Below are 14,226 nucleotides of genomic sequence, written 5' to 3' on the forward strand. Positions count from 1 at the left end.
GGTATTCTACCAGTCATCAGCAGACAGTGCACTGTGGTGCTCAGCTGGGGGAGTAAGGCCAGATGTCTAAGTAAACTAGCAGGGAAGGCCAGTTGGATTACAGGACTGATCCTGGACTCTGAGGAGGCAACAGCAGAAAAGGAGGATGAGGGCGTCATGGCTAATGCTGCCTATCCATGCCTTCTCCACTTGTGTTGTCCTAAAGCACCATTAGACATCTGGTGTGTTAGGAGGTGCTGCTGGGGCTCTAAAGTCACCATACCTTTGTTAACCTGGCCAGTTAGAATAGACGACTTGCACAGAAATGGTCTTCGTTTATGTTATTACACCAGTGTTTAATTCTTGGTTTTGCGCTCGTGTAACTGTTTGCACATTGGGTTTTTGTTTGTGTTATATGTTGCTGTGGAGGAAGTTGACAGTCAATAAAGCATGCTGGCTATTTGTCAAACAAACAATTACTTAGTTATTAACACTGAAGTGAATGTGACATGGAGTAAAGCGTGAAGAAGCACAACAAATGGCATAGGGTTTTGGGAGGCTTTGTTTTGCACATTTCTAAAAAATTTGAAATGGGTTTTTATATAGATTATTTTTTTTTAAACATTGCTTTTGCTGAATACAATTTATTAATCACAACTGTGGTTATAATTGTGGATCTTCAGTGATAGTATTGTAGGGCTATAAGATCTCAAGACATGACTGTGATTTTGGAAGGAGAATGTCTAAAAATGATAATGTAATGGCCGATTTGCCCAGACTTCAATAATTAATTAATGGATGGATATTTCTGAGCTCCATTTTCGAACCACTTTTCTCTTTAAATGAATCTGTGTCTTCATGTGTACTCTCACTGTCCAACCCACTTAGTCCTGACCAGGGTTGTGGGGATGTTGGGGCCCATCTCAGCAAGCATAGGGCACAAGGCAGGAACAAACCCTGGACGGGGTGCCAGTCCATCTTAGGGCTTAACACACTTACACACACACACACACACTAGGGCCTATTTGGTGCTGCCAGTCCACCTAACCTGCATGTCTTTGGACTGTGGGAGGAAACCCACGCAGACACAGAGAGAAGATGCAAACTCCACACAGGGAGGACCCTGGATTTGAACCCTGGTCTCTTTGCTGTGAGGCGGCAGTGCCAACGTGCTGCCCATATGCAATCAGTAATCTGCAGAATTTGTATTTGTATCTGTTTGTGAATTTGTCGCAGTGCTCTGCGCCTGCACTCGGTCAAGAACGCTATACAAAAATAAACTGAATTGAACTGAACAAGTACAAGGTATAGCCAGGTGGAGTTTACCATTCCAATGAAATGTCCAGTAGTGGGGGCTGTGCGGAGACATGCTAGCGTGGGGTGTATTCCAGCGTTCATCCCAAAACGGCTGTCTGCTTAAGAGATGCCTGCAGACAGATATGAGCAGCGCTCTCATTTGGTTTGCTGTAAGTGTTCCACAGATGAAATCAAAGTGTCAGGTAATATTCCTACAGCACCCTTTTATGTGCCACCAGGCAGAAATCCATTGTGTCATTCTGAGTGGAGATTCAGGGAAGCAAAAATTGGTACAAGATTTGAACAGAAAAAAAAAATCTGTGATGTGAAGCAAATGAAATGGTAAAACATTTTCAGTCCTCTGCATTGTGCATCACTGTATTTGTATCGGTTGCCACTTTGCTGTTAAATGAAATGGTCAGCCTTTCTGTGTTTGAAGTTTTAAAAGATTCAAGTTCCATACAAAAAAGTGCAGTGAACAGGAGCCACGTCTATCATCCTGTGGTGTGCTCTTGAGCAGCTGTCATTCGGGATTACCTGCAGGCTCTTTTGCTCATCCTCCATAAGTGGAATTTGAAGCAAAATGTTCCTAAAGAGCCGCCTTTATACCTCTGCACCTCTCCTGTTGTGTCTGTGCCCATCCCAGTGACGTCCTCATTGTTGTGTTTTACCTTACAGTGCCTGACTACCAGGAACAGGATATTTTCCTGTGGAGAAAGGACACGGGCTTTGGATTCCGAATTCTTGGAGGCAATGAACCAGGGGAGCCTGTAAGTACAAGACGTGTGAACGGTTGGTTAGTTTAGAGGTTGGAGGCATGTGCAGCTAAAGTGAAACTGAAATCCAGAATGGGTCTGTTTCTTCTGTTTTTTTGGAGGATGCAAGTGGTCATTTATAAATATTAACGTTTCTGGGACAGTAAAGAATGTTCTGCCAGTGACCTAAAATTCCATTATAAGTCTGCTCTGCATCAGTTGTATTGGCTGTTTATGACCAATTGGACACCATTGTGGGTGTCTTTATTATTTTATCTCAATTTATTTCAGAGAAAAGGTCTTCCTGCCTAATCTAATTGAATTTTCCCTTTGTCATTTTGTAAAAGTGTGTAAACCAGCTTGAGCTAATGCTGATATTCATTGCATTTGTGCCTCTTTGTCACAACTGGCAGTAGAGAAAACAAGAGTTTGTGTCCCCCATACTTCAGTCATGTAGAATAGGCCTCTGGGCCATATATGCACTCATGATTTTGTTCCAGAAACGATCCCACATTTGGGCTGCATATCGTGATCTTTTCTTGCAGTTGCCATTGCCATATATCTTTGGATCATCCTCTTAAATGTGCCACTGTTGGCACCAAGTGATTTCTACCTGCTGTTCAGGCAACTTACAATTTCTGTCCAAAACTTTGATAACACATCCTCTTTCACAACACAATTCTCATACTTCACCATAGCTGTCGAGGACAGATGGACTGAAACACTTGCTGAGTGTATGAACTGGTTAGTCATTGGGACAACTCGATGGATCTTGGAAAGACTGGAGCCACGAGCGTCTGAAAGAGCAGTGTTCATATAGTTACCCAGCTGCTGTTGTGGGGTGAAGTGGAATAAGGTGTAATGATGGACCAAGAATGAGAACGTGAGCAATGTCCATATCATCTGGCACATGACACACAGGATGATTTGCAGCAATATTACATAGTACTGTTTGTAAGAGGACCACCATAAATTACCTCCCCAAACCCAGCTGGGGTTTGAGTGAGATTCAGTTACTAGCTGGTGAACTAAGATACACATTATGTGTCTGCTATACTGGAGTTTCCTGTGCCTACTAGAGTTAGGTCACGTATAGCGTAGAGATTAAGTGGTGAACCCCACAGTCAAAAGATCTGAGGCTGTGGTCTTGCTTTGAATGTCCTCTGATAGCCATCAGAAAGCACTGAGGTATAAGTGATGCACTGTTTATCCAGGCTAGGGGGCTTCATTACAGGGGAGTAAACCTGTATTTATCTTCATAATAATGCAAAAAAAGTTCAAATAGTAAGAAGCATTATACATGATTTGACAAGTTTACTTCCAATGTTTATATATTTTTCAATATTTTCTTTTTCTTATGTAAAACGTAATGTAAAATGAAGATTTACATTGGCCACATTGTGAAGTATGGTGCTGCAGATGAGGATGGACGCCTCCGATCTGGAGATGAGCTAATCTGTGTGGATGGCACAGCAGTGGTGGGCAAGTCGCATCAACTTGTTGTTCAGCTCATGCAGCAAGCTGCCAAGCAAGGACATGTCAACTTAACTGTTCGACGGAAGACTGGCTATGCAGGCAAGTCTCCCGTTTTCATTCTGACACTTTGGACTAGTAGATGCCAGTCTGGATATTCTTCATTGAGGCTGTGGTTTATATACTGTACATCTTTGTGATCTTTTGATTTGGCAATGAGTCTGTCCTTGGCAGTTTTACATCAGAAATATGGCGGTGCAGTGTTTGGTGATACTACTAGACAGAGAAGCCAGGTTAGATAAAGTGTGCACGTTATTGTTTTGAAAAGTGGGTCGATCAGACTTGACCGTGTTTGAACCACAGCAAGAGCAAGAACATAGAGTGGCACTGCAATGATCAGACTTGCCATGCACAATCATAATACTTTCTAAATGTGCTTTTAACTTTTTTTTTCTTCTTTTTTTTAAATCTTGTGTAAAACATATAGTAGCATCTTAAACAACAAATGGAAAACAAACCATTCTTGACAGTGTATGATACTCTCCTAAACTACCGTTTGGTCCTGTTGATCTTTTTACTCTTCTGCAGTAGCAAAAGGTGAAAGCGAAGTCCCAGCCTCCCCTGCATCCTCCCATCACAGCAGCAATCAGGCGCCGTCACTGACTGAGGAGAAGCGCACCCCACAGGGCAGCCAGAACTCGCTCAATACAGTGAGTTCAGGGAGTGGCAGCACCAGCGGCATTGGCAGTGGAGGTGGTGGAGGGAGCGCTGTGGTCAGCAGCGTCCAGCCGTATGACGTGGAGATCCGACGTGGAGAGAATGAAGGCTTTGGCTTTGTCATTGTGTCTTCAGTCAGTCGGCCAGAGGCAGGGACCACTTTTGGTAAGTTGAGCTTCCCAGTTCACAAGTTATGAGCATTGCAAAGCATGACACTCAGATTACACAAAACACATTTTCTGTATATCAAACAGATATTCTTCTCTCACAAAACACAGTCCCTTCTTGACAGAGTTTTGGTAGGGAGACATTGTACTGCACATGTGATGAGCATTTCCTTAGGGGAGCTAAGTATTGACTTGGAAACAGTGAAATCATTCATGTGGAAAAAATGATCATACATCTTAATTTTACTAAGAATTGGGTTCATACTTTGTGACTAAAAAGTAGCAAAATGTCTCACTGTGACCAGCTATATGCACTCAGTGTTCACCTCATTAGGTCAGCTCATCTTATCTAGTCCTGGGTGGGATCTGCTCCTCCCTCCTGGACAGCTTCAGTTGTTCAAGGCGACAGAATCATTTTATAAAGAGTTTGGTTTAGTCAACTCATCCCATGGGTCTTGTATTAAACTGAGATGTTGGAGCTCCGCACACCACTGAAGCAAACTGACACACTGGTGGGATTGGCTGAAGATTAGAAGTGCCCTTCATGTGGTGCATTACCATCCTGAAAAGGGATAGACTGTGGCTGTAAGGAGATGGCCAACAACAATGTGCCTGTCTATGCTGTGACATTCAGTTGATGCTGTTTGTATTAAGTACCCAATTTGTGCTAAGAAATCATTCCTTACAATAATGGGATCCATGGATTCATTCTGTTTATGTTCAATTCTTAACCTTACAGTCTGCAATTTGTAGCAAAAACCATGATGTGTCAGCAGTATTTTTCAGTCGTCAGTCATCCTGTTTTGGTAATCTTATGCTCACTGTAGCTTCACCTTCCTGTTCTTAGCTCTGAGCACTGGAACCCATCTTTAGTTGCTGTTGCTCACTAGCTTTAAGGTATGATAGTGTGGTGGGTTTAGAGTTTCTCTTCTGAATGCCACTATTGTAAAAGATGTTATTTGTATAGTTGTGGTCTTTTTGTTAGCCTGAATTAATAAGTTGCTTTCACTCAGTAGGTGTTTTTTTATGTATTTATCACACCCTTTTTTGTGGTAACTCTTGAGACCATAATGTATGAAAAAGCCTAGAAAGACAGCAGGAAACACAAAGTCTGACACCACCAGTTATACCACGGTTAAAATCACTTGGCTCACTGGCCATTCTGTTTGGTCAAACAGCAGTTGAACCGCCTGACAGTATCTGTATGCAGCGTATAACGCACGTATTGCCACCATGTAGTGTTCTGTTTTGGAGGAGCATGCTAATGGCTGTAATGAAAAAGCAGACCTAATAAAGTGGCCATTGAGTGTATTTCAATGTATTCCAAGTATTTTATATGAATTGTGGGTGTTTATCAAGGCATACTGTACGTAGTGCTTCCAACACCTGACATATCAATTCAAATTCATTCAGTTTCACAAATAGCCATTGGAAATACCTTGAATCTGTAGAATAGCTGTGTCATTAAAACAAGCACCTTGTGAAACTTCTGATAAATACTCTGTACTTTAGATGATTAGGAATTGATGAGCCATGTTAGGTTCAACTATGTTCTTATGTTATCAGTTATAATTTCTCTGCTGAGAAAGAGGAGATCCAAACTTTAAAATGCAATACAATAAAGGCTAACTTGCTGGCATATTATTTGGCATTACTGCCTCAAAAGTCTTGGGCTCACACATTTTTATGGCCATGCAGATATACATAGATTCCCAAACCTGTTTAATTCAATTCAGAGTTGGGAAGGGATGGAGCCTGACCAGACAGCATTGGGCACAAGGCATTAATCAGCTCTGGAGACGATGTTGCTCTATTACAGGGGCTACTAGTGCGCACACTCACACAAGGCCCGTTTAGAATCGCCAGTTCCCCTAAAATGCTTGTCTTTGGGAATGTGAGAGGAAATGTGCAAAACTTGCACAGACAGCCACATCCCAAATACGTACACATTATGTTGACTGGCGACTCTGTCTTAGGACCCATGTATCGGTGACACTTTACCAGTCACTCACTGCTTGTCACATATCTTTCCTTACTTGTTGCTCATTGTACATCACTTGTCATTCCCCACTACTTGCTTGTCCACTCATCACAGGTCACTTGTCATATTGTATTTTCAGCTTTTGTTTTTATGACTAAGACCAGTCACAGTTGAATAGTGGGCATAATGGTGGGATGGGGTTAAAAACAAAGTAAGCAATCTATAGCTTCCTTCAGTGACATAAATAATGACTCAGTAATCATCAGAAGTAAAGCCATGAAAAAGAAACACTTCTACAGATATTAAAGGTACTTTTTAAAGTGTCCATTGGAAAAACAAATAAAGCCGTGTCATGTAATGCTTTTGTGTACTTACACATTAAAATGATTTACATTTTTAATACCAAAAATCCTTGTAGCTACATTGAGCAATGTCCAGTGTGGCTGTTGTGCCACTTTTGATTAAAAAGATGCATCTGATTGATATCTGAATAAACCAATGATAGTGCGTACACAGCTCATTTACCTAATCCCACCCTGCCTCTCCGGGGTGTCACACCTGCTCCCTGAATATAATTGGTTATGATAGTAAAACAAAAAGGCGGGGGATAAAAAGGGAGAAGTGGAGAAGAAGTGATGTGTGACGAGACATAAAGGAGTAGTGATTAGTGACAAGTAAGGAGTGTTGAGTGGCAAGTGAGTAGTGAGCTGTGACAAGTGAAAAAATGATCCTTGATGAGTAAAAAAAAAAAGTGATGCGCCAAAAGTAAGCAGTGAAGCGAGATTTGATTTGAGTGTGAAGTGATAAGCAAAAGAATGAGCTGTGACTCGAGAAAAGTGACAAATGGCACTGCGCATGGAGTAATACTGATGCCTGATGGCGAGAGAAATGAAAAACGACAGTGTCCTAAAATAGATACCATCTGGCTAAAGCCGAGTGATTGTCAACCTGTGTGCCCCGTAATGGACTGTAGTGGTCCCATCTTGGATTGGTCTCTGCCTTACTCCCAGGGGGGCTGCTTCTGGCTGCCAACACTTCTGAACTGAAATAAATGGGACTGGAAACAAGATGGGTGAATAAGTAACAGTATGTCCTGTACATACACACTGATGTATACGGTAGACACACAAACACTTCAGTGGCCAAAATGTTCATTTATATTTGTTGTCTTACAATTACACACTCAAAGTGCAGTTTTTTTAAGCCACAGTTTTTGTTAATATTATGCACTGAATATTTGTAACTAATTGGTACTCTCTGCAGCTTCCTAATACCCTGCATGGCAGCTGTATGGTGTTCATCTAAACCTTTTCTGTGTGGTCGCCCTGTACTTTCCCTTTGTTGCTGTCTTTGGTGGTGATTTCAGGAACATTTTGTAGATGGAATAAATGTTCTTCTTGCAAGCATGATTGGTAACGCATTGCTTTAGCAAGTGGCAGTAGCTCTCTAGGCCTGCCTTTCTTCACAGAAAGATGAAAACATTGGCAGGTATTTTTTTTTATTTTTATTTTTTATTAAGACCTGGACATTGCCTTATGAATGTTTCGTAGATAAAGCAGGAGGGAAGCTTCAAAAACACATTGCCAGCGGCTACGGTCCAAGAACGCATACCTTTGCTGCAGTCCTTTTACACAAACGTTTGCTCACTATGAAAATATTTAAGTGTATAAAGTTTCCAGAATGTGGAAGTGGCTTATTTTCTACCCCTCAAGATGAATTCAGTTAGTGGTCTTATATCAGCTTTGTGACTGCTGTAATTTGAAATGACTCATAGATAGATAGATAGATAGATACTTTACTAATCCCAAGGGGAAATTCACATAATTCATTAATACCAAACAGTCTGAGCAGTTGCAAAAAGAACGACCTTTGAATGTATGGGTTTGGGCCTCACACTAGTAAGCAGTGTTTATTAGTTGTCAGTTTCTTTTGTACGCCCTGGTTCTGAGTATTTTAAGATTTTTGCTGTGTCTTTTTTATTGTTTCTACCATTTGCTTGTATAGATTTCAACAAATGTGCGTTTAATTACATTTGCTCGATTGTCTACGCGCATATTAAGATCATCTCGCTATTAGAGGCAGTGTCCAGATCTTATTGCGTTAGACTCCATGTTTTGTTTCTGCCAATGTTTTTCCTTGTAAAACTAGGGATTTGGGGTGTCCTGTATGAGACTCGCTTGGTGGCTAAGTTAATTAACCCTTAACCTTCTGTTTCCCCTTTCCTTTCCTTTTCTTTTTCCCATTTCCCCCTATGTAAAAAATCCAATATATGAATGAATCAATCTATCAAACAATCACAAATATTGGTTCAAAAGCTGGAAATGCATGTGTGGCCATGCCTCACAAAATAGGTCGGATAATTGAGGGGAGCCCTGCAGACCGCTGTGGGAAGCTGAAGGTGGGAGACAGGATCCTGGCTGTCAATGGCTGCTCCATCACCAACAAGTCGCACTCTGATATTGTCAACTTAATCAAGGAAGCAGGAAACACTGTCACGCTGAGAATCATCCCGGGCGATGGTAAGTTCATCTTCATTTTTCATTTTCTCTTGTTTATTTAGTGATAAAGATAACTGTCAAGGGCTCTTGAAACTATTCCTACTAGCAGCAATAATGGAATTACATTTATTTTTATTCTAAGTTTATTATTTTGGAAACTTATCTGATTTTGAGCTTTTCTTTTGCATAGAAATTTTCATTTAAATGGTGATTACATTTGAGTGTGCTTTTATTGTATGATAGCTTAGAGATAAGAAAAAGGTGCGAGGCAGCACAGTTTTTACATGGCATCTTTACCAAAGCAACTGTATGTGTTATAAAACAATAGCATCTTTCCTTATTGTCAGTTAAACTTAATCTTAAATAGGCCCTTTAACTACAATCACCATCAAAAGGACTTTACAAAGTAAAAATGATTAAAATGTATTATTAGACTAAAATGCATATATAAAATAAAAATGTGAATTTTTAGGACAAGAGGAAGCGAGTAGAGGGACATAAAAATGGCTTGAAAAATAATTGATATCATGAGACCAGAGCAATGTCCAAATAGAAGTAGATGGTATAATAAGTCAAAGCATATTTATGTATATGTATATATATATATATATATATATATATATTATTATTATTATTATTATATGGAGGATGTGCACATTGTTGAGTAGAAGAGTTAATATTGAAGATACGGCTCTAGAAAGCACTAGTGAAGAGGAAGGTTTTTGGCCTGTTGTTCTGTCCCCACTGACAGAGCCGCCTCTCAAATGGATGTGTGATAAATGCTGTGGCATGACATTCCCTAATCTCCATTTCAGGGTCATGAGAGATTATCTATAAAGTAGGAGCCACACAACTGAAAGAGCATTTACAAGGAGTTTTGCTAAGGGTCCCGTGTGAAAGGCTTTAGCTATTTTGCAAGGTGATATGGTGTAAGCAGCACTGATGGGTATTCTAGGGTGCTGATGTTGACAGCTTTGCAGAGTTTTCCAGGGGATTCTTTATCTGACAGAACCCCATTCTACTGGCGCCAGTTAAGGTTTAATTTGTTCCCCCTCAGTACTTTAGAAACTACATTTGATACTGATTATAGCACAATACTTTGTGAAGGCAGAATGATAAGAATACAGACATGGAAAAAACAGTAACAAAGACATTCATATTGGACTAGTCTTGCTGGGTGGGATGTGACTCTCAAACGAGAGCACATGTTTGAGGACAATGTATTAAAAAGTTAGTACTGAATAGCAACAAAATCCAGAACTGCAAATGTTACACCAGCAGGCTTTCTTCTTAAAATACCTGCCCTTAGTTCCTCCAGTCTGTGCACTTTAAACCACCAAGGTTCAGGGAGAGAGCAAAAGAAGCTGAACTGAGAGAAAATAAAAAATAAAAAGCTGATGTGGCTGTTATCAATCCAGAAACTCAGTAGCACAAGGTAACTGAAGCTTAATGATTAATTTGTACATTTTAATGAGTGCTGCGACAGAAAAGACCACTACTTGGCTGCAAATGTTTGAGAAATGCTACCATTTGCTACAATCTTCAGTTTATTTTTGACTATTGTGGTCTATGGATATGCTATGTGTTAAAACGCCGCAGCTATTCTGACAGGTTATGTTTGCATTAATGTTAACCTTCTTTATTACTTTAATTATTGGTTTAGACGTGCATTCAGAAGGTGGATACTGTGCAGGCTTGTCAAGATTTGGTTGGTGTCGTTGATTTGGGTGTGTTGAGTAGTGAATTCCGCATCTCCTGTGGCTCCCTAATGGTTCCCACCCAGTTTTGAGCAAAAATAAATAAATATATAGCCGAGTAGTATTGGACAAGAGTCAATTGGGACACATGTCACTTGAAAAATTGTTTTAAATGAATTGGAGATGTATATCATAACAGGATTATCTGACAGATTTCAGTATTGACTCAGATGAAATCAATATTATGGGCTACACTGGAGAGTCCAGGAAAACCTGTGCTGTACCATTAGTTATTAATTGATGAAAAGTTTGCTTTCCTCCAAACTGTGATGTCACAAATGCTGTCATCAAGCTTATGTATACAGCTTCCTTATACCTAAAGTGATTGTTCATGTTAAACAAAGGCATTTATTTTCCAGGCTGATTTACTTCTAGATAATTAAATGTTTTGAGTAGAGGTTACTACTTCTACAAAATGGCCGGTCTTGATCATGGATTTAATTGTGAAGTATTCCAAAATTGCCTGACTATTAGCTGCCCAGTAAATCGGTACTCTTTTCATTCATCTGTTTTTCCTGTTGTATATTCATTGCATTCAGAAAGCAAGCTTGACTTTGCTGCTAGAATTAATGAGCTTGTAAGTGTTAGGCTGGCTCTGAAGGCCTGATGTGCTGCTAGCCATTTGTGCATTAATTGCTGTAATGTATCACTGCTAGTTTATGTTGTAACATCACTGTCTCGGCTGTTACATACTTATTTTAGAGATAATGACTTCAGCACAGGAAGGTTTATTTGAGCAAGAATTTGCTTTCATGAAGATTACAACAACCTACCAGTCTCTACCAAGGAATGTTAGATTAGGTTATTAACAATAGCTGGTAAAGAACATGTCCAGAGTCGGGCCTGTTTTGGGTTAGTTTTGTTTCACCTATTTAAGTTCTGCCGTTCATATGTGGTTTACTCCAGCATATGTCCAGACTTGTTGTAGTTTTTTTTTTTTTGGTATTTTGTGTTTTCTTTAACCATTGTATCCACGGCCTTATATGCGGTGCTTTATATTTATTTATTCAATTGAAGAAGCCAGTCAGATTCCTCATGGTCAGCGCATATTACAGAAATAATGTAACAATTGAACAAAAGTTCTTTATTTCTGTAATTTACAGTGCCTTGCAGTGTAGAGGTGTTTATATCATATTAGACTACAATAGCACATGTTAGACATGATGACAGGAGTATAAAATATGTAAAATAATGAAAGTAATATACAATTCTAAAGGTTGTGTGTATTTAAATAAGTGAACAGAAGTGTGTTTTTCTTGTCTGTTTTAATGATGCTGAGCACACATTACATGGCTTAGTTTGAGGTCAGGACAATACAAACTGGTGACAGGAAGACTACAGTATTCCACTCTGTCGTGTCTGACATCTTACTGCCTTTTAATAAACTGGCCTCTAGGACTTTCAGAGGTACCTGCTGGGTTAGACCCAACATGGGATAGCTAATGCAGTGCTTGAGAACATTTTTGGGCTATTTGTGTATCATAAACCTAATTTACACTTGTCTGGCTGGTTAACTATTCTCTCTTCTATTCTCATCCTTAGAGCATTTTGAATACAGTGACTGCATGAAACACTAAATACATAATCCTGTCTAAACTGATCATAAAATGGTGATGTGTTCAGTTTATGATTTTGCCTTCATAAAGCTGTGATTTTAGCAGTAAAACGTTGCAGGACATTATTTAAATGGACTGAAATGAAGAATGATGCCGTTGTAAACTGTAATGGGCTGGTGCCCTGTTTTGAGTGGTTTTCTAAATTCTGTTTAGTGCTATTGGACCCCCTTGACTCTGAAATGGATTTAATGGATTTGAGTTTGTTACGTTATGTGTCGTTGAACAACATTATATCCTTTGTTTCTGACTGTGCTGCTCTTGGGGCAGTAATGTCCTCAAAAAAAGAGCAAATATCAGTTTGTGCTAGAGCAAAATCTTCTAGGGAGATCATTAGACTTGTGTCATTCTACAGTGCCGGTAACAGTGCTAAGTGTCAGTCAGATTAAATGAATCATTCTGGAGTTGTGCTGTCTGCAGACTCCCGTCCTGACACATGAAGACACATCACTGTGAAAGTGGTCAGACTGCCTCTGTCTAAAATGTGCACTGCAAATCCAAAGGAACCTGAACCTGTCACAGTTTTGTGCCTGTATAAAAATAATTTGAGACAAAGATAGAGGTATGAACCAGTGACACTAAGAATACAGAAGATCATTCTGCCCTGTGGTTGGCTCACCATGTGTATACCGTATGTAGCTCCATTTGAGCTTGCAGACCACTAGTCCTGATAAAGATGTGGAGATATTTTCTGTCTCATAATTGTTAGCTTGTAGTTTTCCCAATAGAAGAGTAGCACAGACAGCAGATTTCTTCATCTAAAAACCAAAGCTTGGTGATGTGATCTGCGATGTGAAGTGCTGCGCTCTTTGTAACATACTGGGCATCTGACTTGAACTTCAGGATGTGGTGGCTGTTGTAGTCTGGCTGAGACTTCTGGCCCAGCTATGTGTCCATGAGGTATGCATCTGCTTCCCTCTGTCACCCTTTCCTACATATTACAGTTAATCATTTAATTAAGACTCACTCATTATAAGGACAATGGATTATGCTGTTTCATTTAAGAGATGTGTTATTTTTAAGAAAGCTACTGCACTGTGGGGGCTCGTCAGAAAGTAGACCACTGTCACTGCTGTCTCCTGAGATCTGAAAACTATAAATTCTTGATGCCATTCTCGAAAAAGAATTCAGTACTTTTATAGTCTAAAAGTGGCAACATTTCTATAAAAAGTGACCATTTCTAGACAGCACTATCAAGTGGAATTTGACATTTTTTCTTTAATTTTTTTTTTTAAAGAGATTTATGAATTGTGAAATCCTAACCTGGAAAAAAATCCTTTTTCCTTTGAACAATGTATGTATGTGTTTATACATGTAAAATTAGATGTAATATATATATTTTTTATAATCAAATTGCTGATTTATATGCAAAGAGTTTATTCATCTGGTGTAATGTCATCTTTCATTGCCCTGAACAAATTAAGATGTAATGAATTCTGCTGATGTGTAGGGCTTCTGGAGAATAATCTGATTTATGTGGCAGTATACTGACTAATATGTATTATATTACCAGAACTGCTGGGTTAATTTGGCTTAATTTACCAGATCAAGCCTTTTTATTTGTGTCAGAACTCTTTGTTAATAAAGGCTTCAGCTTCAGAATCAATGTTGAAGTCCAGTTGTGCAGGCTGTGTCATACTGTGACAAGTGGCAGAGTCAAAGCGAGCTCCAGGCTTGCAGGTTTTTCTTTGAGATTAGATTTAGTAACCCCATGGCTGTTTAACAAAACCTGCCCGCTCAAATTTGCACTAATTTTATAAGAAATCAACACTACAAGGTGCTTTGGCCAAAAATGATGCCCTGCAAAGACACAAGACAATAATGTGAACGTCAGTATCCGATGCTTCAGTGGTTAAGGCTTTGAAATGACGACCTCAAGCAAGGGCTCTGTCTTCAAAATCATACGCTATTGTACCAGGGCCCACTACCGGCTGGCTAAGTGTGCAGGGTTTGTTCTAAGTATGGAGAGGCACTAAACAAAATCAAGATA

General features: G+C 39.6%; 1 protein-coding gene across 15 annotated transcripts in view; it reads left to right on the plus strand.

Moving 5' to 3' along the window:
- The window catches only part of magi1b (membrane associated guanylate kinase, WW and PDZ domain containing 1b), a 282,325-nt gene that overhangs the window by 250,250 nt on the left and 17,849 nt on the right, over positions 1-14,226 (plus strand). For 13 of the 15 annotated variants that reach the window (XM_039770833.1, XM_039770824.1, XM_039770834.1 and 10 more), the window contains 4 exons: positions 1,954-2,045; positions 3,413-3,605; positions 4,092-4,385; positions 8,684-8,887. In XM_039770833.1, coding sequence (XP_039626767.1) covers positions 1,954-2,045; positions 3,413-3,605; positions 4,092-4,385; positions 8,684-8,887 — 783 coding nt within the window. The remainder of the gene's footprint in view (positions 1-1,953; positions 2,046-3,412; positions 3,606-4,091; positions 4,386-8,683; positions 8,888-14,226) is intronic. The other 2 variants (XM_039770828.1, XM_039770836.1) reach the window with 1 other exon arrangement.

Source organism: Polypterus senegalus, chromosome 12 (assembly GCF_016835505.1).
Source record: "Polypterus senegalus isolate Bchr_013 chromosome 12, ASM1683550v1, whole genome shotgun sequence".
Lineage (NCBI taxonomy): Eukaryota > Metazoa > Chordata > Cladistia > Polypteriformes > Polypteridae > Polypterus > Polypterus senegalus.